The sequence below is a fragment of the Polistes fuscatus genome, unplaced genomic scaffold, assembly GCF_010416935.1.
Source record: "Polistes fuscatus isolate 324 unplaced genomic scaffold, CU_Pfus_HIC Scaffold8, whole genome shotgun sequence".
Taxonomy (NCBI): domain Eukaryota; kingdom Metazoa; phylum Arthropoda; class Insecta; order Hymenoptera; family Vespidae; genus Polistes; species Polistes fuscatus.
Window position 1 is genome coordinate 6740110 of NW_025113162.1, and position 27457 is coordinate 6767566.

The 27457-nt window shown below is 27.8% G+C and overlaps 4 protein-coding genes and 1 long non-coding RNA gene across 9 annotated transcripts in view; 3 read left to right on the forward strand and 2 right to left on the reverse strand.

Annotated features, from left to right (window-relative positions):
• Positions 1-4: 4 nt before the first annotated feature.
• LOC122524630 (RNA-binding protein 45) lies at positions 5-5934 on the reverse strand. Of its 3 annotated transcripts, XR_006305592.1 has the most exons (7): positions 5671-5934; positions 5351-5465; positions 4071-4849; positions 3753-3985; positions 3502-3631; positions 716-782; positions 5-448 (listed from the first exon to the last, which is right to left on the reverse strand). XR_006305592.1 is itself a non-coding variant. In XM_043646987.1 (6 exons), exons 1-5 carry the CDS (start codon positions 5864-5866, stop codon positions 3518-3520), a joined length of 1437 nt encoding a protein of 478 aa, XP_043502922.1. In that variant the 5' UTR covers positions 5867-5934; the 3' UTR covers positions 589-782; positions 3502-3517. The 3 variants fall into 3 exon arrangements, 2 of the variants coding, with proteins under 2 accessions (XP_043502922.1, XP_043502923.1); XM_043646987.1 differs by lacking the exon at positions 5-448 and having other exon boundaries at positions 589-782; XM_043646988.1 differs by lacking the exons at positions 5-448; positions 716-782 and adding an exon at positions 3069-3351.
• Positions 5935-7853: 1919 nt separating this feature from the next.
• LOC122524633 lies at positions 7854-8025 on the forward strand. Its single transcript, XR_006305593.1, has 2 exons — positions 7854-7889; positions 7976-8025. It is a non-coding gene; the product is annotated as an uncharacterized LOC122524633 (long non-coding RNA).
• Positions 8026-8621: 596 nt separating this feature from the next.
• LOC122524631 (peroxisomal biogenesis factor 3) lies at positions 8622-10125 on the forward strand. The gene has a single exon (XM_043646989.1). It carries the CDS (start codon positions 8782-8784, stop codon positions 9910-9912), a length of 1131 nt encoding a protein of 376 aa, XP_043502924.1. The 5' UTR covers positions 8622-8781; the 3' UTR covers positions 9913-10125.
• Positions 10126-13326: 3201 nt separating this feature from the next.
• On the forward strand, positions 13327-14339 carry LOC122524989. The gene is made up of 2 exons (XM_043647520.1): positions 13327-13639; positions 13806-14339. The coding sequence occupies exons 1-2, from the start codon at positions 13327-13329 to the stop codon at positions 14108-14110; spliced, it is 618 nt and encodes a 205-aa protein (XP_043503455.1). The 3' UTR covers positions 14111-14339.
• Positions 14340-15865: 1526 nt separating this feature from the next.
• Positions 15866-27457, reverse strand: part of LOC122524634 — a 35862-nt gene continuing 24270 nt past the window's right edge. The window contains exons 3-13 of one of the 3 annotated variants that reach the window (XM_043646991.1): positions 22485-22579; positions 22217-22346; positions 22028-22131; positions 21764-21941; positions 21432-21675; positions 21169-21343; positions 20955-21081; positions 20653-20814; positions 20479-20561; positions 20046-20084; positions 19517-19605 (exon numbers count right to left, since the gene is read on the reverse strand). In XM_043646991.1, coding sequence (XP_043502926.1) covers positions 20063-20084; positions 20479-20561; positions 20653-20814; positions 20955-21081; positions 21169-21343; positions 21432-21675; positions 21764-21941; positions 22028-22131; positions 22217-22346; positions 22485-22579 — 1320 coding nt within the window. In that variant the 3' untranslated portion in view covers positions 19517-19605; positions 20046-20062. Of the gene's footprint in view, positions 19606-19977; positions 20085-20478; positions 20562-20652; positions 20815-20954; positions 21082-21168; positions 21344-21431; positions 21676-21763; positions 21942-22027; positions 22132-22216; positions 22347-22484; positions 22580-27457 lie in introns of those variants that run through there. The other 2 variants (XM_043646990.1, XM_043646992.1) reach the window with 2 other exon arrangements.

Genomic DNA, 27457 nt, shown 5'->3' on the forward strand with positions numbered 1-27457 from the left:
AATGTACACTTTGTAATATTTTTATTAAACAAATAAAGAATCGAGAAATGATTATTCGATCAACTGAACAACTTTCCATGTAGATTAATCGATTAATAATACGAATTTGATATAAAACACTCGAGAGACAAGACTTCGCGATGGTTACGCTAGTAAAGACCAAAATCATGTCGCTTGCAATCTTCGCAAATTCGAACTGGTGCTCATTTTGCAGCACGTTTGAAAACACGTGAGCCTACAACCCCCACTCTTTGAAAAGTCACCTATATCGTTCTGGATAACATTCCCATCATCCCCTCCAAGCGGCTACTTCACTGTCACGTAATATCATCATGCATATATATGGTTAAAATATAAACGCTTTTCCCCCTCTCTTGTCATCTCTTTACGAGTCATGCTCCCACTATTCTGTGTATCGCGGGAACTTCATTCGATGTGGTAGCGACATCTACGGCAAAATTACAAACTATCAGTTGCGTCAGCGGTAATTTCAAAATTTAATTATTCTTTTAAAGATACAAAATCGTGTACGTATTATTATTTATACGTCTTTAGAGAAAATTAATGGAAAGGAGATTATAAAAGAACTTTTTATAAAATAACATGCTATTTTTACATAGTACATTAAGAATACAAACAATTTAAACAAAAATATAATTTATTGCTTGCTATAAATAACATTTTATATACACATGTATACTAAAAAAATATTTACCTTTTACAACTATAGATATATCACAGTTTTCAGGTACAATACGTCGAACCCAGCTTAAAATAGTGTCCTGAAATCAAGAAGAAAAAATGTGGAATATTAATTGCATTAATAATACATATGTAGTAATATATATTCAGTCCAGTATTAAATGAGTAAGAGTCTGTAATTTTGCATATTGAATATGTATTTTATAATTTTCAAATAAGTCAGTTACAGTCTCCGCCGAGTTTCAATTGCGTATAGTTGCAAAGTAAAGTAAAAGTCTAACACATGTGGTGCAATGTGAGTCATGACAAAACATACTTGTGCGTTGATTACTAATATTTGACAAATATGCCATCATGATGTTAAATGATGTATTTATTTTAGCTTTGAAAGTATATGATGATCTATCCTCTTAAAATTTCACTGCAATAAGATCAACATTGAATGCAACAGTTAATATTTTCATATATATAATAAATATTATTACAAATTTTATTATTGATTAATGCTTCTATGTGAATACCTAAGATAACCATGAATTTTAAACATTTATTATACTAAAACTATTCTATAAATAAAATCTTATGAAATATATTAAAGAATTATATTTTTATAAAGTTCATGCAGACAATATCATATTTTGATATGCCACATCTTGGCAATAAAATATTACATATCTCGAAACATTATAGAGACATTATACTATATTGAAAGTAAATTTATCCAATCTTATTGCAGTGAAAGTTTTCTGAGTATGTACAGAATCTAACTGGTACTCTGTACTAGAATTCATGTGTCATACAATATCCCATCATTTTAGATAAGTATACAAAACTTTTGGGTAAATTACAAAAAATATCTTTTTTCATTTTTTGACTAATTCCAAAGTACAGACACATATGTAGAGGCCTGTACGAATGATAATATGTCTTCATTTAATAACATGACATACGCGTTTAATAACAATCTATCATGCGTTTCAACACAGTTATCAATTTTGCTATATAAACATATTGCTATAATTTTATATACAATAATATATATTTTTATATACACATTTATTCCATATAAATATGTATTTGAATTTTTATTCTATTTCCAAAATTCATGCATCTTATAATAAATTATTCGCGTTTCTAAATTCATTATACATAAATAGAAATAAATAAAAATGCATATACACATTCGAGTAAGAACTAAATATTAATTTTTAATGTGAATTATTGATATATTTTAATTATATGCTTGTATATATATACAAGTTTGTTTTAGCAAGAATTTATAAATCAGCATGCAAAATAAGAAACAAAAATTAAACATACATTCCAAGTATGTATATATGTTAGCGTTATTTTGTACAATCCATTAATTCGTAAAATGACTAGCTAAACCTAAAATGAACTATACTTAAATATCTCTTAAATATAAAAGAAACGAAAATCGCATACTTTGACTATTTGTAAGAATTACAAGAACTTATAAGAGACCACTTGCCTCTTGGTATGAGCTTGAAATTTGATCTCAAATTTAAGAAAAATATTTTTAGATTTTCAAGCGAGGGTTATCTAATTTCAAGATAGAGTTCCTCTATTGATTTAAGGAATTAAATTATATTTCTTTCGGAAACTATGAAAACGAAAATAAAATAAACGCGAATAATGAATGTTCGCAGATGTCTTCTTATCTCTTTCTATCTTTTAAAAAAAGATTTTTTGTTAGTCCTGCTTTTCTATCGACTTTGAACTTACCCATAATTTAACTATTTGCCTTTTGTGAAGTCATATATAGTAACATCGTTATTTCCTAAAATTACTAATTTTAGTGTATATTTTTCATATGCTTTCCAAAAATTCCTTAATATTTCAGGTAAACCCTAGGATTTCCACGATTTAACCGAAGTATACAATTTAACGCTGACATATACATATATGTATAATTTATGTATAAAATGATAAAATGAAATAGATAATTAAGAGAACTTAACATTTTACTATCCATTTCAGTTAAAAATAGAAAAGAAGATTTGCCATACTAATATTTTACATACTTTTGTTAATGTTAATAACTGTGTTGAACGGACTTTATTTATTATATATATAAAAAAAATTTCTTTCGCATCTGCATTAATAAATTGAGGCCACAATTAAATCTTGACAAATTTTACCCTTCAATTCTGTACTAATTTTAGTAATTGAAAAAAGTAAAACATATCGATATTATCACTAGATTTGAAAAATAAATCTTGTTTTATAAGCACACTGGCAATTTTAATGATGAAAAAAGAAAAGCTCAAATTAAAATATATATTAAATCGAAATATATTTACGTCTACAGACTACACTGTCTGTATTTGATATGGGCAAAAATATCGATGTAATCAAGTTTATTAACAACTTCGGAACAGAACTGTTTTATGTTTGTTTTTTCGCAAAGGCCTGTCGAGATAAGAAAATAAAAATGGGAAATGTATGTGTAACGATATGTAAGGATAAAGTAAAGAAATAGTAAAGTTTTAGTAATGTAGCTGCGAACGTAATCAATAGTTAAAGTAGGTAGTTGTAGTTTCCTTGGATGCAGGCCCAACGTGGTCAAGTGAGTCTTAAAATTCGTCTCTTTCGTTGCGTGCGTCCAGCTTGTGTATACCAGTCAGTCTGTGAAGATAAATAGATACATTACATCTTCTTTAACTTTTTAAAATAAATGTAGCGTCAGTTATAACGTCAGGGAGTTATAATGTAAGTGTCTTTTTGTCCCATTCATTCTTTCTTTCAGTTTCTCTAACACGTCCAGCTTGTACTTACGCAGTACACAATAAACTTAACGTTCGTCTTCGTCAACTCTTAATCGTTTTCTACGATCTTCCCCAACGCTTCGTTCCTCTGCCTCCAATACTTTAAGACGTGAACCACAAATTTCTTGCCCATGTAGAACCTACCAAACATCTTATAACTTAATTTCTAAACTGCCTAATCTTCAAACTTCAAATCAAAGTGCTGAAGATAATAAGAAAAAGCAACATTCAAAAAAGAAAAAAAGAAAAATCAAATCATACCTCAATCGCTTCGTCTGCACTTGCAACAGTAGCATATTTGGCATAACCACAATTTTTTCCCGGAAGCATATATACATCTATCAAATTACCAAACCTACAGAATGCATCTTTCATAGCATATATAGGTGGTACGGGTGGGCCACATACGATGAAACACCTTTTAGCTACCTCTGCATCTACATTTGCCATTGGTTGCAGAGGAGGTAACTTAATGCACATTGTCTGTTCTAAGCCTAAAATTAATTCATTAAATCATTGTGAGTAATATAAAATGATAGTGAAATGAATACAAATATTTTATTATTATTTGAAACTCACTTGGTGCTGTTAGTCCTGCTGCTTGAATCAACGATGTAGCTTGAGCAATAGTTTCAGCCAAATGTGCTAAATCTGTTCTTGCTGGTACAGCTGCATTAGAGTTACTTTTTGTTGAACCTTTAGATGACATATTACTAGTATCCGGTTTAACTATCATCCTATGACCTGGAGGATATTCGAAACCATGGAATTTTTCCCTAGCATATGCTGCTGCATTTGGATTGGAATACACCACAATGGCTTGCCCTCTTGGCATTCTGTATCTCGCATCTGTTTTTAAATGACAATAATCCATACCGGGAACTATATCAAATAGTTTCCACAACTGATCTTGATTTAAAGCTGGATGTGCAATAACTTGTAATTGAGTATATCCTTCCGGATTTGGATAATTTGTAGCTATATCTAGACTGATGCTGCTTTTCCCAAAATTTGCAGAAGCATGACCAAGACTGTCGTAGGACATAGAAGAGCCATTATTGTATTTAGAATCTATATTATCAGGTTTTGGTTTCTTTGGTTCTGCGAACACTGCTTTGTATTTCCTATCGCATTCTTCAAATGCTTTAGCTGCACTGGATACTTTTTTAAATTTAACATAACCAAAACCTTTAGATTCATTCGTATTACGATCCTTGACTACAGTTGCATACTCTATTTGGCCAAACTTAGAGAATTCTTGTTGTAATTCACTATCAGTCATAGACTTTGGTAACACACAAAACAATCTGACCCATCTTTCCTCTTCATTTGTTTCTCTCACAGATCCTTGATCACGACTGTAATAATAAGGTGTAAGGACGAATAAATAAGATTTATAATAGTGGAAATACTAGAACATCCCCTTTATTTCTGAAGGTAAGAAAGTTAGTTCTATATCTGTATGTATTTATATATATATGTATATATATAAATATAAATTTATATTATGTCATGTGTAATTGGAGATAAAATTGACACTACACCGACAGAAATACAGAAGGGTATGCACTTATGTCAGATCTTTTGAATATAAACTGTTTTGCTTAAAATTAATTACATCAAAAGAGTAAAAGCAAAATTTAGAGATTCATTCATATAGATTGATATCTATTACTGATTTGGATTATATACACATTACATTCTGCAAGTTAAATAAGATGTATGCAAAATACTTTTTCATACCTTCAAAAATAAATGTTCCTATAAATGTTCCTAATCCACTTATACGCATGACCCTTTAAATGAAATTAAACAAGGAAAATCAAGTTTGAAGAAGAATATATATCTTTCTGTCATACTTTGAAGCGATCATCACTTTGATAGGTCTTCCAACCATGCCTAGCATTTTCCCATTCATTTCCTCCAACGCAAATGCAGCTTCTGACGTCTTAGAAAATTTAATATACGTAACTCCTACAAAATTGTTCATTTATATAATAATAATATCCAAATGATTGTTACATATAAAAATGAAATAAACATTTTCGTTATTTTTACGATTATGACTTAGAAATGAAATGGAAACCTCAACACGTTTAAAAATATATTAAAAATGTGATTGACAAAAAGACGAATATTACATTTTATCGATTATTTATTCGAGTAGAATAAATATTACCTTTATTCTCGCCAGTATTTCGATCCTTAACGACCCAAATATCCTCGATTTTGCCAAACTTTTCGAAAGCTTTCCGTATGTCATCTTCTTCCAGAGATTTATGGCAAATAACAAATAAACGCGAATTGGGCGGGTCGTCGTTCTTTGTTCGCAAATCCATTTGTGAATAAAAATCTCGTTCTTTATGATCTACCATGATACAAACGAAATGGACGCCAGTATACTGGTGTACGCCTATGTATGACTACTGTACTTTACAGCGATGCCAAATGTAATGAAGAAATTGAAGCGCATGCGCAGTTGTATCTTCACGGTAGACCCCTTCACATATGATTGTATCTTTATCAAAAATAATACGCAACTGATTTAATAACACTCTTTAGATAATTTTTTATAATTTTAAACAAATATTAACTAATAAAAATTGTTATATCAGTATGTATTAGTAATCGATGATTTCATCAATTTGTTAAATTTTTACATTTCGTTTATATGTATATATATGTCGGTGATCTCTATTTTCTACGTAGTAGTCCTTTTTATCTTTTGGAAAGTATCAGTTTCTTTTTAATTGCTTTTTTTATTTTCTTTAACAGTACAACCTCCTGACATACTTTTAAATTTTAAACGCGTTGACATCAAATATCCTCTTAACTTAATAAAGTTACTTTGTACTCGAATTTCAAAATTTTATACTGCTATAAAAAGTATCATTCAGAAAGTTTGAATTAATATCTTTTATACAAGAAGTATAAAAGTCTTTGAAAATAAGTGAATGATTTATCAAAAAATTATTAACAAATAAATATATATATACACACACATATGCATTTGTTAATTGAAATTTAAAAAATATATCCCTATATAATTTATATAATTCATGTCCAAATGTTTATACGCGTGTATAAGGATGCAAAGCATTCATAGTTGTTGCAGAGAAAGTACGAATCCTTTCTTTTTGAATCCATAAAATGCATCATTTCTCCTGAGTAAGTTAAAAATGTTTTTGCACATTTATCAACCCTCTTGATTTAGCAAGATAACTATACTATCGTCGAACATTAGTACAAGTAACATTGACGCCCAGCATTTATTAAATTGATTATCTATGAATTTCAATTATTTTATTTATTTTTTATAATTTCCTTAATTGTACATTTTATAACTTACCAGGATCAATGGCTGAAAACTAGTACTGTATTCGTAAAAATAATATTTATGTATGTTCACCTTACTATAAATCTAATCTTTAAACTCACATAATTCTTGTATTAACTCGTATTATATTCTTGTCAATCTTTCCGGTCTAGTAAGTTATATTTTTTTTATTTTCTTTTGTTTTTTGTGTACATCTTACGACTAAAATTTCCATTGTATTGAATTGATAATTATACCGGATGATGGTCGTTACATTTTTAAGTAGACTGTTTTGTCCTATAAAAGCAACGAAAAAGTCATGCTCCGATATGTTCCGGAAGTAATACATTAGTATGTTAGACGAAAAAGAAATATGGATAATGATAAACTACATATCTCAAGAATTGTCCTTTTTGCATTTTAAATGAAAATAAACATGGTAGTTCTACTTTCGTTTGTTTTCTTCTGTTATCTTTTGTTCTTTTCTTTTCCTTTCACTATAATTTTATCCTTTCTTCCATCAAAGTAAACAAATTTTGTTGTCACTTCTTGAAATTAATATAGAATAAATTTAATATGTAATAAATAATCTTAAATATATAATATATTATATATTTACGCGTAACATTATTACACGATTCGAGTCGTAATTAAGAAGTTTGAATTTCGCGCCAAATTAAATCAAACACTAAATTATCTTAAATTCACACTTTGACTAACTACAATATACGAACCAATCCATTTATGGTTATATCCGATATACTATTCCGCTTATTCTTATTAATTATTTTGTAATTTTTATATAATCATTATTTGTTTTCATTTAAATTTATTACAATTGAATTTTATAAATTTGATTTATTTGTATAAATAGAAAATTTTTAATCGGTGATAGTACGTGATTACATATTAGTAATTAATAATTTAACAATAAAGCTTTTCTAAAAAGATTAAACTTTTATAATTTAATAATAAAATAGAAATAAAAAACATATATATCTGTATATTTCTATATATTTTTATATAAATATAATAATATAAATATAATAATGTTACGTAAAAATGTTGATTACTAAAATATAGTATGTTTTATGTTTATATATCGAAGCGTCACAAACATACATATATACTTATGCATGTTTATATTTTATACCTATTGGACAACTAGATGCACGTAGAAGCGGTGCTACTTGTGAAGTAATGTGAAAATTACAAAAAGAAAGAGGACAAAGGTCAAATGTTTCGAATATATTATTAATACGAGAAATAAGCAAAAGTATGAGCTTAACCGTAGATCAAAGTACGAAAGATGAAACAGCCTTGCACTTTGAAGATTTTATAGGGACTGAAAGTAAAAAACAACAATTTCAGGTTAGAATTTTCAATTCCTATTAATAATCTACGTCTAATTATTAAACCAATCCATTTTGTTATGTGGATTGTATAGTACACCTAAAAATCTGAGTTATTATATTTTATCTCTTTGGACATAACTAAATTATATATTTAATAATTAAAAAAAAAAGTGCATTGTTCAATTTCAATGCTTTTTTCATACTTAATAGGTATATATTTTTATAGAATAAAATTTATGTTGAAATCAAATATTAAATGATATTTTGTTTAAAAAAATACATATATCTTATTTTTTCACAGAATTTAGCAAACAATCTGACAAGCATTTACTGGAAAATCTGTATTGACCGCTCTACTCCACGATTAGGAACCAAGATAGAAAAATGCCTTGTAAATTGCGTTGAACGCTTCATCGACACAACTTATTTCATTACGAATACATAAAATTGTATTGCTTTTAGTAAAAGTTCTGATACTGATTTGAAATAAGATAATTATACAATTTACAAATGCAATAATTACTAAATACATTTGATTGATTAATTAATTAAATCTCATTTTCAAGTGGTCGAAAGAACTATATTGTAAAGACTATAATTTAGATATTTCAATGACAGTATGTTTTCAAGAGTAAGAGAATTTTTTGGTCGCCATAAACGTAAGTTTATATATGGAGGTATCATTGTTGGAAGTTTTATTTTCTTATCGCGTTACACGCAAAGAAAACTTCGAGAATGGCAAGAGAAAGAGATCAAACTGATGTTAGAGAAAACTCGACGACGTCAGTATTTTGAAAGTACAGAAAGAACATGTAATCAGATGATCTTAAATCTTGCATCTAATTTAAGAGAATCAGTGACAAAAGCTTTAGATACCACTGCTATAGTGAATAAACTCAGGAATGGTTGCAACGACAAAGTAGCATCATGGAATGAGCTAAAAGTTTTAGCAATTTCAAGATCAGCCGCAATAATTTATTCTCATGTAATGTTTGTAGTACTTATCAGAATTCAGTTTAATATAATAGCTGGCCATATGTATAAAGAATCCCCAAAAGCAGCAGATAATATCAAAGAGAATGAGGAATTGCAAACAAAGTATATGTCTTTGTGTCATCATTTCATATGCGAAGGTACACAAAAATTATGTGACATTATAAAAGAAAAGGTTATCGAAATAACAGCATCAATATCTTTAATGGATCAATTATCATTGAGAGATTTAGAACAAATATATTGGTCCATTATGTCATCGGTAACTGCAGATAGTAGAAATCCAACAGAAAATCTTTCAACATATATGCTACCATCGCAGTGCGAAGAAGAAATGAATGAATCTTTATCGAAAATTATTTCTGCGACTTTAGATTTGTTGGAAAGTGAAGAAATACAAGAGTTTATGCAAAGTAATATTCGTAGTGGTTTTGTTTTATTAATGGATCATATATCCGAATTTTTTAACACTAAAACAAATAATGAAAATAGTACAAGGAATGGAGTATCAATACCAGGAACTTCGAATCGTAAAGATATGCTTTGGACAAATTCTATTTCAAAACATTCGGATAGTAATTTTGTTAATATAAATAAGATCACTATGCCTATGGCTAAATTAATTCCAATAATAAATGAACGAATTCCAGATCAACCTAAATCTAAAGACGTATCTAGGGTATGGCTGCAACGCCTCATCTTAAATGCTGAACTTAAATTATTTGGGGCTAATATCTTTGAAGCGTTTAGTTTCTAAGATAAAATTTATTATAGAAAAGTAACTACATTTTTATAGTTATTTATGAGAATACATGTTCTCATGAAATATATATATATAAAGTGTTATATAAAAATTCCAAATAACGTATAAGTAACAAATAATTATTCTCTCTGTTTAGTTTTATGTACGACACATCTCTAATGTATTGTTATGTTTACTTTTTTAAATAAATGCAATTGTATAAAGTAATTAACAAATAAGAATCTAATATTTCTTTCGTGTACTGATGCACCGTATGTACGATACGTTTGTTAGCAAAAGATTCCTGCCTGTAATGCGAATGTAATATGTAATGTATTACAGATAAGGTTTTGTTCACGAATAGTTAGATTACGCGAGTATGCTTATTTATTATATCTACGAGTAAAAGTAATTCTGCGCATGCGTCAGAAAAAGAAATATCACAAAGAGTTTACTAATCAGAATGGTCTGTGTGTGGTTAGTAGTCTCGAAGAGAAGCTCGAGCATTGAAGTGAATTACGAATCGAATCATTGCCGCGTTTATGTGCTTTCGTATTTTCATTATAACAAATAAACGACTAGAAATTTATCCTATATCTGTAATGTGTCATTTCAATTGTTTATGTTTGACATGTTACGTGATTATAATTAAGGAAATTTAAAGAAGCTAATTGGACTACACTTTCTGCACAATTTTTCGTACGTTTTCTATATAACAAACAATATATTAATCATATACTTTTAATATTAAATATAATAATTTATTATACTTTTTTAACATTGCTTTTTAATATTAATAATAATATATCTATACATATATACGCATGAGGATTATTTATCAAGTTCGTGACTTTAAAATGAAAGAAATTTTTTTTGTTTACCAAAATTCGATTTATTTTCCTGTTTCCTTTCTAAATTATTATTATTATTAGTATTAATATTAGCAGTGCTTTTGTCGTAAAAAAAAGGTGCCGAAACTCAACTCCTTGTCAAGTTTTTTTATTACAAAAAAAATTATATTCAAATATTATTTAAATGAAATTTAAAAGCAGTTTTTTCTATGCCATGAAGTTCATAAAAAATTAAACATAATTTATTTGTTTTTTATTTCTTTCTTATTTATTCTTATTCTTCTTTAAATATTTTTTATTCGTTTTTGAAACACTAAAAGTACCGTAAGGAAAGGTATTGCAACGCAATGCGTTATATTGCAAAAAAGAAACACTTATTGTTAGTATTAGTATTACTATTATTATTTGTATTAATATTAGTATTAATATTAGTATTAGTATTAGTATTAGTATTATAATAGTTTAGTATTATACTTTCTACCTTTTCATATCACTTATTCGCGACTACTCACCCTTTTAAATTGAGGATGTTGCGTGCGTGGTGTTCATGCGCGCGCGCGCGCGCATGTGTGTGGTAGGTGTGTTTTTATATATAATCTTTCATAAATACATGTAGCTCTATAGTGGTTCAATGACCTCCAAACATATTGCTTTCTTTACAGAGGTATATATTTTTGGCAATGGTTGACTCTTAAAAGAGAGAGAGAGGAGGAGAAATGCACGTGTCGTAGTTCCTTTCATTCCTTTCTCTTTGCCCCTCCTTTTCTTTTACAATAAAATTTGTTACGATATAAAGTAAAAAAGATTAAATATATTAAAAATATATTATTAAAAATATGGATATTTAAATATATGCAAAAATTTAACAATAAAGTTAATCCGAAAATGATAGCAGGATATTTTTACAAATAAAATACATAACTTAAAACATTGTTGCATAATTCAACTTGAAATAATTACTTGATTATTAATAACAAAAAATTTTATCTTCAAGCATCGCTGCTAATTTTAAAAATGTAATTTTGTTCTCTTTCATATTTAAACAGGTCAATATAGCTATTTCATAAAGTAACGCTTAACATATATATTCAAGGCTCGTGACAGCACATAGGATATGTATATGTAGCGTTACAAAATAGCACGAATAAAAGCAATAAAGCATCAGAATCATAGTTGTGAAAGATGGATAGATAAAAATATGCCACGTGCATCTCTCAAGTAATAAGGACAACGTAAAAACACATGTTTGAGCATGTAGTTGATATGAAGTAATCATATTTAAAGATCATGAGATTTTACTTATGTTAATGGAGAACCAATAATATTTTGTTCTGTTATATTTTATTATATCGTCAATCGAATTAATTGGTTTATATACTAATTTATTATAAGAGTATTAAAGTAATTATTACATATATACTTTTATTAGATTTGTAGTATTACGAAATGGATTGAATCTGTAATTATCGATTTAACGTAATAAACAATTTAAATAGAATATGTTTAGAAATATCTTGTTAAGAAGATTATGACACAAAAGAGAAATTTTAATTCCATTATCTCTCCTTTTTTTCTCTCAAAGTACTTAACGAAGTCAGATAAAAAAAGGAAAAGAATAGAACGTGTGCTAGTTGGGTTTTTTAACAGGTCAGAGTTGACACAATTTGTAAGTACACGTGGTCTGGCACGTGCGCTCTTTCTCTCTTTCTCTCTTTGATCTTAATTTCTATGAAAGTAATCTATATTTTATGATACGACATTTATTACATGTTATACATCAAGCAAGACGAAGAAATTTCATAGCATTACACGTGAATAATAAATTAAGCCGAAATTGTATTTATAAATGTACATATGTGTCATAATAAATGTCGTATTATTTATTTTAATATAAATTTTTAAATTTCCTAACAACAACGTATGCTGATAAATGTATCAAAAATGATATCCATAATAGTAACACTATATCTAAAGATAAAAAAGAACAAAAAGAGCTAGTTTCTTTTTTCTTTTTTTTAAACGATACCTTTGTTTTCTCAAAGCTACATGTATTTATATGCATATGTGTTGTATGTATGTGTATTCTCGGTTGCTGAAAGTCGCGTGCACGTGCACGCTTCACTGCCACGTGTGCTTTAGGTTGTTCCAGGAAATAAAATAAAAAGATACTTTTCTTCACGTGCTGTTAGATATGTACCTTGACTCTCTATAATCTCGCACGTGCAACGTATTAAAAATTATTTTAACTCTATAATCACACACACACAAGTTTCCTAATTAATTTTAAACTAATCCGAACGTTCTTAGAATATTTTCTTTCAAACTGATCGACAGTTCGAGGTATCACAGGAGGATTTGATAATTAGGGCAATGAACTTTTGAATTCCTAATGCCAACTAATTATAATATAATCATTAAAAATATTAGAAATTATATGTAATTATATATTTTGTTATATTTTCTTTCTTTTTTTTTGTAATATTATAGACACTTAATATTATAACATATTAGAGAACCTATTTATAATCAGTACATTTTTTTCTTCTCTTTTTTTTTTTTATAGAATTATAATTAAAAAATGGCTCCGACAGTATGCTTGCCGGAATTATCAGTTGTAAAAAGTACAGAAAACCTTTATACGTGTCGACGACAAAGGATTAGTCGCGTTATTAAAGAGAAACAACAGAGACAGAAATTAAAGCGATTAACTAACATCGTCGAAAATCCCATCGTTGAAAAATCAGTAATAACATCGTCAATGAAGAATTTTCTTTATGAAGATAATAATTGTCACGAGTCCGTTGATATAAATATTTCATCGTCAAACATTTCAACGAAACTTTTTACAAAATTGAAGGAACATTGTGATGTAATATTTCCTAGATGTGAAGGTAACGAATATATAATTAATATATATATTGTATATTTCTCTCTATTTTTAATATTATGCAAGATGAATTCAAAGATCTTATGTGATTATTAGATATTTATATGTCCTATTAATTCTGAGACACTCACCTTATATACTTATATAATCTTTTGTTTCTATTTTATCAGGTTTATTTAGTATCGTCGTTCGTACACTGGCTCTTGTACGACGTAATCGTATTCTTCAGGAACGAGTTGATGCTTTACGTGCAGAGACACATGATTTTATTCGATCGATTTTAAACAATCCACAAAATAAATATAAACAAGAACAAGATACTATAGAAACAAATCATTGCAAAGATTCAACAGTTTCGTCTTCCACAGAAGAAATCGTTTTGAAGCCAACGTTATTGCATGTCCCATCTTCGAGGAATTCTTCGCCGGATATTGTTACGTCCACGTGTCAGAGTCCTTGGGAAAATGAAGATTAATTTAATCTTCATATGAAGGATTTTACAAATATGTGTGTACATATATTATTTTATATTATCTAATGCCTATCTCTTTACTGAAGATTATCAGAATAATATAAGGTCTAGGATTATTTATTTATTAATTTAATATCGAATGAAATTTTTGTTTTAACTAAAATGGATAATTATTAATACGTCTATTATTATATCCTGTTATATTAACAGATTAAATATTTTGTTTGAAGAATTTTTTTTTATCTAATTAAAAATGTTAATATATATATAATAATAATAATATTACATCAAAGATTCTTTTATAGATATATTTTGCAAGTAAAAATGATGTTTATTTATAATGCAAATGTAAGTGATATATGTATATATTTAAACGTATGCACCTATATTATCATCGAATCAAGAAGCAATGTAATAATATTTTGTATATATGTACGCGTGTTATTATTTAATGATTTATTAATAATTTATAATACCTAATAATAAGGGTATATACTACTATCGAAAAGTAGTATCAAGTGAAATGTGATAAATCTTTTTTGTATTCATTATCTGTCAATCAAATTAAATAGAAATCTTCTATTTAATAATACACATGTTATCTTTTATAAAATAATTATAACGATATGATTCACTTTTTCTTACACTACATTCAGTTCGAATATTTTAAAAAGATATGCATACAAAAATGTAAATTTTGATAGTTTATAAAAAAAGTGTGATAGTAATAACATAGCTTGTTGATATATTTTGACATATTATAAACTTTAAAGTTCTACTTTTATGTATATATATACTGTTTCTTTTTATAATACATCTAAAAGATTCTCAGCAATAAAAATAGAATATAATAAATAAAAAGTTCTATGTTGATTATATTTTTCCATACACTCACAATCATCTCATTCTTTAAATTTCTTTTTTACATAGGATATATATGAGATCTGCCTATAAGATTTTTTAAATATTATTATAAGTAAATTAAAAATATATGAATTATATTCTCTCTTATATATACTTACAATAATATATATTTGGTAACAGTTGAAATAATATCTGAAAATGATTTTTGATTAATAGAATACATCATTTAAGATATAATTTTTTCATTTGTTTTTATTAACTTGCAAAATTATCTTATTCTTCTACTCATGCACAGATAAAATATATAAATAAAAATGTAAATAAATGTGTTAAACATAAGTCTATGATTGAGGCATCTAATCATGCGTGTGTGAATTTCGATTTTGTTTGGATTATGCTAATTCATCATTGATTTTCTTTTTTTATTAACCTTCCGTTACTCGCGTGAGATATTTTAATATTTTTAATCATTTCGTAATGCTTTTATAAATATTTGTTAAATGATCGCAGTACTATTCAACTAATAAAGTTCTTACAGTAACGTCTTTTTATTCAAGTCTGTTAATCATTTTTTTTTAAATAGACTTGAAAAGCCGTCACATATTTCTGAAAGATATTGAAAAGGGTAAATATGTAGTTAGGCAATCAATAAATATCATAAAAATAAAAATCTGCGTTATATGTAGTATATATCTGATGCGAGTAATAAAAGGATAAATTGACTGTCTTCTGCAGCACATTATTATGGAAACATAAATACATAGCATAGTGTAAATATTTCACATAAGAACAGAGAACAAACCTACAATTAAAATAATGAATGAATGTAACAATAAAGAGTATTGTCAAATGTAAACATATATATAATTTATAATGTTTTATCATTTCGATGACTTTTTTTTCTTAACAGTAATTTAATTTGAACATGATGTTACAAGGGCAACATATAGAAAAGTACATATAGAATAGTATATATGTATATATATATATATATAATAGTATATATACATATATATATATATATATAGTAAAAACCATAACGACTTATAAAAGATGTAAGTAAACAAACTTTATATAGTTATATCTTTGGATAGTCAACAAAAGCAACTCCCTTTACAGATGGTATTTCTGCATAACAGGGAAGCACCAAATAGATTAAATAAATTCTACATAAGGTGCTGACCTTTGTAAAATAAGTTTGTAAAATATACAAAGCATTTTTATATGAATAAAAAAAGAAAAGAAAGAAGAGAAAACAATATCACTAGAATATTCTTAATCCTTATGCGAGAGCCACATAAAATAGTATTATAACGGACAGCGTCATGCCAGTAGTTGATAAAACTATACAATATAATAATGAGAAATGATGTAAATAAATTTGGAGATAATTAGTTCATGTAAATAGAGAATAACAGAGTAACAAGTACATAATTAACAAGAACAATAAAAATCACATCTATCAACTATTGGTATTAAAGTACTGCCCTTACATATTCTACATAAAATTCTATTAAAAATACAGAACTTTACATATAATTCATTTTTCATAAAGTTAGTTCCGTTTGGTTTAAAACAAATAATATAATACATCTTACGATTATACCGACATGTGCTACAAAAGGTATACAAGTTTTAGCACACGTGTAGACTAGAGTAACATTTTACGCAATTAATTAAAGTATATTTTTTTGGAGACAAAAGTAATATATACAATTCTGCAGTCTTTGTAACGCAAACTATGGAATACCTTGGTCTCCTATGGCAAAATACTTTATATTTAAAAACTGTACTAAAAATATTTTTGACGCGATGACTTTCACGGAAGTTTTATATTTGAAATTTGAGATTTTCAACTCCTTTTTTCTCTTTTAATTTTTACTAAAAATATAGTTTACATTCAGTTTTTGTCGATTATTATTTTTTTCTTTTGTTTTTTCTCTCTCAAAAGACATTTTTAATACGTCTGTAGATGTCTTTTTGTTTTCACATAGAATTAAATGACATCAGATCATTGAGCAGGAAGAAAACGACATCAATGTATGATTCGTACTTACAATATTCTACTTTACGTGTACGAATTATTTGTGAGAAAATAATTCTCTATTCTTAATGTTCAGGTTAAGCGAAATGTGTCACATCTTTGGCTTATTTATCTTCTTGCAGCAATACTATACAATATAATAGTCATTTATTCTTGAGTAACACGACATCCGTGTCTGTGTGTGTGTTTGTAAAAGATAAAAATATGAAGTAAAAATACTACCCTGTTTGAGCATTTTACAAATAATCATCTATTTATTACACGTAATACAATAGAGTATGATTGTAAACCTTCACTATTTGATAAATATGATATGTTTCACAGGAAAACAATATCCTTTCATAAAAAGTTAGGTATATACGAATAAGTAGAAAAAGATTCATAAAGTTACATATAACTTTGCTCTTGTTCAATGCAGCAGGGTAGCATAATTCAGACAAGATGAAATATAATACAATTTAAAAGTATTTCTTAATTCTATATGATGATTTTCGAATTTTTATGAAGCAGACAGAATAATTGTTTCATTAGAAAATTCCATAAGAAAAAAAAAAGAGAGAGAAAAGTATATCTTGTTGCACAGATGCACTTTCGTTTATTGCTTTTCATGACGTTAGTTGTGGAGGAAGGTAATAAGTTTCATCTTCACGCATTTATAAATTAAATACATTAATTAAATATAAACTGTGTCGAATTTTTTCAAGCAAGTTGTTTCGAATATTTAAAACAGTGATTATTATAAATGATTACATCTTTTTTGTGAAATCCATTTTGATATATCTAACTATAGATATGATGTTTATTATAAGTAAAAACATTTGCTTACTTCATGATCATCTTGCTACTTATTCGTGTCACATATTTATTCCTACCATAACTTATCATTTTCTTTATGTTTCAATTTTAAAATACATTATATTTTTTTAAGTAACAATTGTATGTGATATGATAATATATATATTTTGGGAATATATAAAAGAAAATGTTAAGATTGATAGGAAAATAATTCCTTCCTCCTCTTGAACACCGAAATGTTATATCGTTTTAATGAAATTAGATCAGCATCGATATAAAAGGAGAGAGATATATACCATTTATAAATACCTAATTTTCTATATAATCAGCATATATAAATATTAATTATTACGAAGGATTTTCAACGTTTTATATAATAATAAATGGCAAGAAATAGTGAGGGGGGGAGGTGTTGCTAATATCATTTGATGGCAACAATATTTCTTTTTTACAAATCATTTCCGATTAATGCAGTCTCCAAAAGATAATTGATATAAATATCTTTTTAAATAATTAATATCATCCGTTTATATTTATTTATATTAACTATATAGAATGCTTAATAAATATTTTATAAAAAAAGTGATGAAAAGAATTAAATGAAATAATAAAATATAACAGTATGTACTAACAATTAAACACTATTCGAAACAATAAATATCTAAAAGAGCTATATAGACTGCAATAATTGGAAAAATTTAGCACATTTTAAAATTGTCTCTCTACGATAAGTAAAAAATAAAAATCAATAACCTGAACATCAATAACTTTACAGCCTGAAGTACACAAAGTATATTCTGCACGTTGAACAATAATATGTATCACATGGCCAAGCAACGACCAAAATTTAGTTATCTTTCTTTAAGTTGTGAATCAATTCGGTGCTATAGACACAATGAAAAAATATGTGTCTCTATATACAATGAATGAACATTATTAGCATGTGATATAAATTACTAGGACTTGTTATAAAATTTGTGATTAAGGATAATCCAGTTTAAATATGTCTTACGTAAATTAAATAATTATTTATATCATGTAAATTGGCGAAGTTTCTCTAATATGATTTATTAATTTTCTTTTTTTTTTTTTATTGCACATTGGAATGAGCGTCGCCTATTTAATTACATTCACCGAATTGATACATGACTCGGTAATTTGTTTAACTTATGAACTTGCACTCACTACACGACACGGTCAAATAATTCACAGACATGCTGAGAATCATTTCGTGATCATTAATACTGCGATCGTTTGTATGTTTAAGATGACACATCTCTATTACATCGTACACACGGTATGATGTCACACTACAGTTTTTATTTTTGGCTAATATTTCATTTGCTGGTGTATTTACTGGACCTTACAAATAAGGTTTCAGGTTGTGTCCTCTCATTTACTATTTAACAGAATAATATATATATGCATAGATATATTATATATTATTTATACATATAAATAAACACAGCTAAGAGTTCCAGTTGCTGTTTCTCAATTCTTTAATTAAAAAATAAAATAAAATAAAAAAAAGTAAATGCACACAACCTCCTCAACATTTTGTGAGTGTATAGAGATTCAGATATAATCAATCTAATTATCGCTATCGGCGTAATCATCACTGTCACCACTATCATAATGTTGATTTCTTGACTGGTCACGAACGATGGATGATGCCAGATTGTCATGATGAGTTTTTGACAAAAGATCTGCACCCTGAGATATAACATCAACTGGTTCGCCAACCAGGATATCGAGATTTGGCGAAAATGTATCTTCTGAAGTTGAATCGTAAGATCTGTGAAGTAAATAATTATTTTATCAGATGCAATCAAATATAAATAAAATATTATTGATTATATCATACTAAATGTAGCATTATATTCTTTTCTTACGAGTGTGAAAGCAATAAATTTATAAGTTCTATTTAACATAACAATAACTCACGCATGATAAATAAATAATATATGGACAGGAACAAAAGTTCATTGTTTATAAAAGTGTTTACAAGGCGTAACAAAATATACATAAATAGAAACAAAAACACAAATAAATTAAACTGTTATTTGATAATTGCATATTGCAATTGGTCATTTTAAATTGTAACGAAAGGAAATTAAAAGAACTCATGCAAATATAGAAGCAGACTATTATCTCTTTTAATCTGTTATTTTTGTATCTATGTATCAGCCAACATGCATCTTTTTACGGGTGCATGCAACTGTGGTATTTACTTACTCAGCTGTAGATGATGGTTACGTTTCATCATCACACAGCCTGCAATAAACGCATATATCGCACCAATATCATTACTATTATGATAAAAAGGAGAAAGACGTATAATACTATGTTAGATCCTTTTGATTAAAAAACTATCTAAGTTGAAAGTTGTGCATGCCAGAAAGAACGAGCGAAAAATCAATGACTATGAAATTCACTTTTTCTCATAGTAGTTGCACTTAAGAAAAGCCATAATTATTCTAATGTGATAAAGTAAACTTTTTGTAAATCTTTTTTTCCTTTTTTAAATAACATATGTATACATACTTCATATTAAAACGTCGTTTAAAAAGAATTAAAAAATTGATAAATTGAATGAAAAATATGACTTAATTTATATCAAAAGTTAATAATAATTGAATTATTTATGTATCAATAACGAAATACTTACGTTTGATCCTTTTGGTCATTACCACTCTCTTCGGCAACTAATAATTCGTATTCTTCTGCCGCAAATCGATCCCAATCAGACATCTACAAGTTGATCATCAAATTTTATTAAACATATCCACGCGCGTATGTTTCTAATCAGCCCCAAAATTATAACTAAGATTATAATTATTACCTCATGACCATCTCGTGCCGAAGCAAATGGATCTCTCTGCTCGTGATCGAGATATTTTTCTAAATTAAAGAAGGTATCAAAAAAGATTGATGTCATTTTACATTTTTTTAAATCACTTAAAGAAATTTTTCCTGGCGTTGCTGGATGAATCATATCTAACATCTAAAAGAAAATAAATTATATTTTAATACACAAATCTCTTAGGGGTAATTAAGAAAGTTCGTACCGTTTTTAGATTTGTGTCTATCATTTATTTATATATATTGATTGAACATATTAATTAAGAAAATTTTAATATATACCTGACAGAGGCAATCTTCAAAGGGAAGAGTCTCGAGTCCTATACCTTCCATACGATGCAACTGTTCTTCATAGAAATATTCTAACTCAAACATGGACAGATAACCATCTCCATCAAGATCCATACATCTATTTAAAATACATATAAAAGTATACATTATAATTGATGTTTCATTGAGAATTTGTAAATACGTATTTTAACAATAATTTATATACCTAAACCAATACTCGATAGCAGTTGGATGATTCTTATCTTCTTCACTGAGAAGAAACCATACAAATTCTGTATAACTCATTTTATCTTCCGGTTGTTGAATCACACCACCACTTTTGACACCACCTCTCGTAACTGCTCCGCTAAATATCCGTTCGATCATTCGCGTAGATAACGCTGTTACATGTAACACACGTAAAACGTTTAAAGTTAACATAATTTTGTATAATACTTTATTCAATAATCTCTTAAAAATAATTCTCACCATTATCGTTGTGTCTTGCCAGATCCATTTTATCGATGAAAAGATCATGATCGCGATCTAATTCCCAGAATTTGCAATAAATTACGTAGAAATGTTCGTAACTGAAGTAAGCGGTCACCTGATTGATATCTTCTTCGTGTTCGAGAACAGCTATTACCGCTAAAAGATTACTTCTTCGTAATTCAGCTACCGATATCTTTCCGCTCCAACTACGATTGACACAATAAAATATCCTCGCGATTACCTGTAATTAGAATAATTCATTTTTTACAAGATTTCACAATTATATATATAAAAAAAGAAATTTTCGAAATAAGAAGTCAATAACAAACCGTGTGAACGTAACGTGAATGAAATTCCTTTGCTTCTTTTAAAAATGTTAATCCTGGATGCGTTTCAACAACATCCTGAACCAAAGGAATCAAATCTTCAGGTAATATGTTATTTCTTAGTCCTCGTGTAGTGATTCTAATGAATTTGCTAGCTGCATCATGATGAGTACTCGTTATCCTATATGCACAAAAAAGAAGAAAATAAGATTTTTATGATAAAATATTAATTACTTAATGTTTATATCATTGCAAAGAATCTCTTACTCTTTCCAAAATTCAAGGAAAGTATTCATCTCTACGTATTCGGTCTGATCTTTATTAGCAGCAAGGAAAAGTGGTATCTTCCAATATAAGGGTAAATCACAGGCCTGAAATGAATGTGATTTTAATGAAATAAATTTATGTATGATGAAAAATAATAATAATAGACATAAATATATTTTCTTTAGAAACCTTCGTGATCAAGTGAAATTGTGCACGAGAGACACGATGACCTGGCAAACTTTGAAATGCCGTAGTAATTCTCGAAATGGTAGCCTCCAGTTGAGAAAGAGGTGTGGGTTTGCCGCCAGGGAAGTAGAATCTTCATAAAGAGAAATATACGCGTAAAAGCATAAACATCTATCTGTGTATCTCGTCTCAATGATTAAAGTATCTATTGAAATTTTCTAAGAATAGTAGAAATAATAGTAGTAATAGTAGTAGTAGTAGTAGTATATACCGAGGTATGTGAACATTTCTGTTCGCCTTCACGTGCCTCTGTAGCGTAGTATGTGGTGGTAAATTTTTTTGCTGTGTCTTTTCCTTTACGTAACTCTGAAAAAGAAAAATAACAGAAATATATATATAAAATCAATCGATCGATGAACAAATACCGACCTGAGAAAACATCAGATTATTATATAAAGAAATAAACAAAAAGAAAAAGAGAAAGGTTAAAAATAAAAAGTATTTGTGTCAGGGTTGAATTTTCTCTCTAATTGTAAAACCTAATTTGTTGTGTCGTGTGTCTTCAAAAATTATATATATATATATATAATATATTATTCTTATAATACACATGTAAAATATAGACATACAAGTATCTTACTTTTAAAGTAACATGATTATAATAGAGGATTGATCATAAGTAATAGATGTGTTAAGGGTTTAAAATAAGATATTGTTATATTTCTTTGTGTTGTCGATAAATCATTTAGCTTTGAGATTCTCTGCGAAATTGACATTCCATCGTAATTATATCGACGATAAACCAAGGACGCGACTTCCTGTTACGCGAGATGCTGTAAGAAGGATCCGAAGAATTCAAAGAGGCCGACAATGCCAGTTAATGCGTTGCCGCACCTTGAGGCCCTGTGTGACCGGTTACATCATGACTCGATTCAACTATAATATAAGACTATGCACATGTATATGCATTTAAGCATACTTATAACATTTATACCTGCCATCTGAAAGTTTTCTCGTATATACATTTATGCACACACAAGATATAATTGAAATATTTTTAAATGAGATTTAAATGTCTCTCTTATTATCTTTTACGAATTATCTTACAAGGAAGAACTTGTTTCGTTGATCATCTGATTAACATACTGACGGGAAAATATAGTAGGAAGGAGTAATTCGCGAAAGTAAAATTAATTGAATGAAATTTATGTCAGCCAGAATGACTAATAATAAGAAACAACTCTTCATTGAAATCTTTGATGTAATAATTCAAGATAATAACGTGTATTATTTCAATTAAAATCACACACACACAAATAGTAATTATTTTCAAATCTTTTAATGACCTAGGCGTAAAATTGTTATCTTGGTTTACTACATATGTCTTTTACAAAAATTATAATTTTGTTACTAATAATTCTTTCTATAAAAAAAAATGAGTAACAGGATATTGAGGTCTTTTGATTTAAATGTCTCAAAATAATCTTATCACAATGTGATTCTACTTGTTTTATACTTTACAGTAGCTATGTATCATAACTTCAATTTTGGCTCATTCAGATGCCATCGATCATCCTCCTGCCAATTGACATTGCGATTTTGACTAATTTAGTAATTAATTTTGATCTATCGAAGATAATTTTTAATTATATTACGATGTTATAATTTTCATTAATTTGTCCTAGAGAATTTTGATTTTCTATTATTTTTTTAAGTTAGATCGGTTGACGATTTTTATCGAAGCATGACAAGCGTCGTTACTTTCCAATTATGGTCGTGATCTTTTATGTCAGATTTGTTTTATGTTACTTTTACTTCTCTCTCTCCTTCTCTCTCTCTCTTTCTCTCTACCTTTCCCTTCTTTACACTACCGAGTAACATTAATCCTAACGCAGGATCACAATCTCACCCAGAGTGAGTCAGCATCTACCAAATATAAACAACTACAACGATGCCAAGCGAAGCAACATTCTTCTTCCTCGATCAAATTAATTAAATCGTACGAGAGCTACTACGTTCTTCGCCTTTTCTGGAAGTCACGAACCTTTTCTCTCTTTAGGAACAGGATACAAAGTGTTTCTGATAAGAAAAAAAAAGAAGAGAAATAATTAAAAAAAAAAAAGAGAAAAAAGAAAGAAAATTGTTTTAAACGACAAAATAAGAAAACTTATCGAATTAACTTAACGAGTTTTTTCTTCTTCGATCAATTTGGGTGAAGAAAAAAAAAATAATTTAAGAAAAGAAGAAAATAATTTGTAAACCGTGGAACTTGCTCGTGATTTTTCCCTCGATGCACTTTTATCGTTGCATCATTCGTATCAACCATAAGCTAAGAAGTAATAAATATTGTCAGGACACTTTCATTTTTTATGTGAATTGTTTTTTTTTCATAATTAACGTAATCAAGAAAATGTTCAGAAAAAAAGTAAAGAAATGAAATCTTCATTTCTGTTATTTTCTAATTTTTAGTTACCACGTTAATTTTCAATGAAACAAAATTTATACGAATTACTTGAAAACATCGTCGAGTTCTCTGAATATTATTACTCGCCTAATTACGTATTTCTATCTCTCATGGGAGAGTCACTTTACAAGGCGATACTTTCACCACTCTTATACGAGTTTCTACTATTATACACCCACACGAATAATACGTCCAAACAAATATCACGAGTTTCGATCGATAATGAATGTTATTAAGTTATTAGTTATTAAAACAAAAAAATAGAAATAAAAATAATAATAATACAAAAGACAAAATTGGCTTCTGAGAAAGAAGCCTTATCAAACAACACGTAATAAAAACAAATATATTATCCTTATTCATTACGCAAAACGTTAAACAAATAGTTATTTATAACGTTACTATTTATAAAAGAAATATATTAAATTTTTAACATTTTTTCTTAAAATAATCCTTAACAAATGAACGAATAGTATAAAAGGAAATGCAATAAAAATAATAATAATAATAAAAAGAAATTGTTATAAAAGAAATTCGCATAAACTCTTTATCAGGATTACATAAGAGTTTGATTTGTTGTTTTTTCTCGAGGAAAGTTTTCATACTCTTTCTATTCTCCTTTATAATATATAATACTATTATCTGTCTCTCCTTTTACTGTAAACGTTATAAGAACATAATGATCTTTGTGTGGACAATGACGCTTGTCGAGCCAAGCCCTCTTTTCGACAAACGTCGACTGCATTGTTGAAACATTGAGTAATGCGTTATTGCGAATAAGGAGTTGTTGTAAGATCGGAGTTCTCGGTTAATGAACGATCGATTGTTTGTTTGTTTGTTTTCGAATTTGTCGTTAAGTCACGTTTTTAAATTGTCATATTTACGAAAACAATTATGACAAGAAGAAAAAAAGAACAAATATTCGAACGAATAATAATGTTTTCTATATCCACGTCAAAAACCCAGAAAATTTAAGAACATTTGTAAATAATATTAAAAAAAATTAAAATCAATTTTTTCAAGCTAGTTTCAAAAAACGATAAGAGATAAATACTTTTCGCGAGATAAATTTACTTAATTGCGACTCTATTTTCTTCTTTTATCTTTTTGATTGATCTCAAAAAGTTCATGTGAAGTACTCCACTCGTTCTCCCCACCCTTTCTATCGTCACCCTTTGAAAGGATCTATTCGAAACAATATTTATCTATCAAACGATTGATGAGGTAGTCCCACTTATGTTGAATAATAGGCGTGCCTAATCACGAATAAAACCTCTTTTCGTATTGGTCATGTAATAAGATTCTTATTTGTTTTTTTTTTGTAAATCATAATTCAATTGTACATATGTATAAACAAACGAACAAATATATACACATATATATATATATTTTATCTGTGTTTCAAAATATGTGGGCATAACTTCAGAAGTGTTTTCATTGTCAGTATGATAAAATAAAAAAAAAAGTTCATATGATTATTCGTCTGATATGTAAATTATTACGAAAAATACTTAAATATAAATTTTTATCCAGTATTAACTATTAATCAAAATTAATTTTATCAATTCCAAATGTCGAAATACATCAACCATGTAAATACATGGTCCAATTTCACAGTGTGTGTGTGTGTGTGTGTGTTTAATATTTTTAAATTTAATACTTTATTTTTCTTCCGTCACATACCATACTTCTTCCATCTGACCTAAAAATATTAAATTTCACTAAGGATAATATTATTCCACCATTTATCTTCTTTTAATAGAAATTCTTTAGCGAGATTTAACTCTTTTAATTTACATTTGTTTCAATTACGAATGGTTTTCTCCAAACAATACTTCCATTATAATCATTTCTTTTTTTTTTTTTTTTTTTTAATGTTATTTGTATTTGGGAAGGGGAAGGAGGAGAGGGGGGAGGTAGGGGAAATACATTTCTTTTCTTTCAGATTTAATAAAAGTGTAGAAATTAATTAAAGAACTTTTTAGCCAAACACAAAACACTCTATAAAATTATTTGATTAAAATATATTATTACGAAGACTAATGCGCACAAAATATATACTAATTTTTATCTAATTAATGTAAGAAATTGATCTTTTTTTTTTATTTTATGTGAAAGCTTCGAAGAAAGATTGAATATGAAGGAACTTATGATGACCAGGAAGATCTTGAACTCGTTTTTGGAAGAAAAAAAAGTACGAGAGATCGAGAACGCTCGAGGAACATCCTTGCCGTTGCCAAGAATTAATTTGGACGTCGACCAAAATGTACAATATATGTGTATACGAGTTTGTAAGACAATAAGAACTGAAAAGATTGACTAAATGTGTATGTGTGTAGGAGGAGGATGAGGAGGAGGAGGAGGAGGGTGGGGAAGGAATGAAGAGTACAACTATATGACTTACCTTTCTCAATCACGAAACACTTCTTTGAAAGATCTCGATTTGTTCTCATTTTATCTTTCATTCTTATTTTGTTAACCTTTTTCGGACAATATGTAGAACCTTTTTACTGAAAGGATTCATCCGGTTAAAGTTTAATTGCACTTTAATTGCACGCTTTCGATGGACCAATCGATCGTGGTTTTGTTTACATTTTGTTTTTGTTTTTTTTTGTTTTTTTTTTGGGCAAAAAAAAGATAAATTGAAATGAATTTAATATCGAGTATTTCCAGATCTGTCTCTCCTAATAAGATTTATCTATGTGTATATATATGTTAGAGCACGTGTGAATCTGTGCAACGTTACCATAAATGCAACTGCGTTTCTAATAAGATTTTTG

What these genes read in the sequence shown, in the direction of transcription:
- LOC122524989 (XM_043647520.1), top strand. Translation starts at nt 13,327, where the DNA reads ATGGCTCCGACAGTATGCTTGCCGGAATTATCAGTTGTAAAAAGTACA. An exon ending in AATATTTCCTAGATGTGAAG is followed by an intron (nt 13,640 to 13,805) that starts GTAACGAATATA and finishes CTATTTTATCAG; the next exon opens with GTTTATTTAGTATCGTCGTT.
- LOC122524630 (XM_043646987.1), bottom strand. Translation starts at nt 5,866, where the DNA reads ATGGTAGATCATAAAGAACGAGATTTTTATTCACAAATGGATTTGCGA. An exon ending in AAATACTGGCGAGAATAAAG is followed by an intron (nt 5,466 to 5,670) that starts GTAATATTTATT and finishes ACAATTTTGTAG; the next exon opens with GAGTTACGTATATTAAATTT. An exon ending in GTGCAGACGAAGCGATTGAG is followed by an intron (nt 3,632 to 3,752) that starts GTATGATTTGAT and finishes GATGTTTGGTAG; the next exon opens with GTTCTACATGGGCAAGAAAT.
- LOC122524631 (XM_043646989.1), top strand. Translation starts at nt 8,782, where the DNA reads ATGTTTTCAAGAGTAAGAGAATTTTTTGGTCGCCATAAACGTAAGTTT.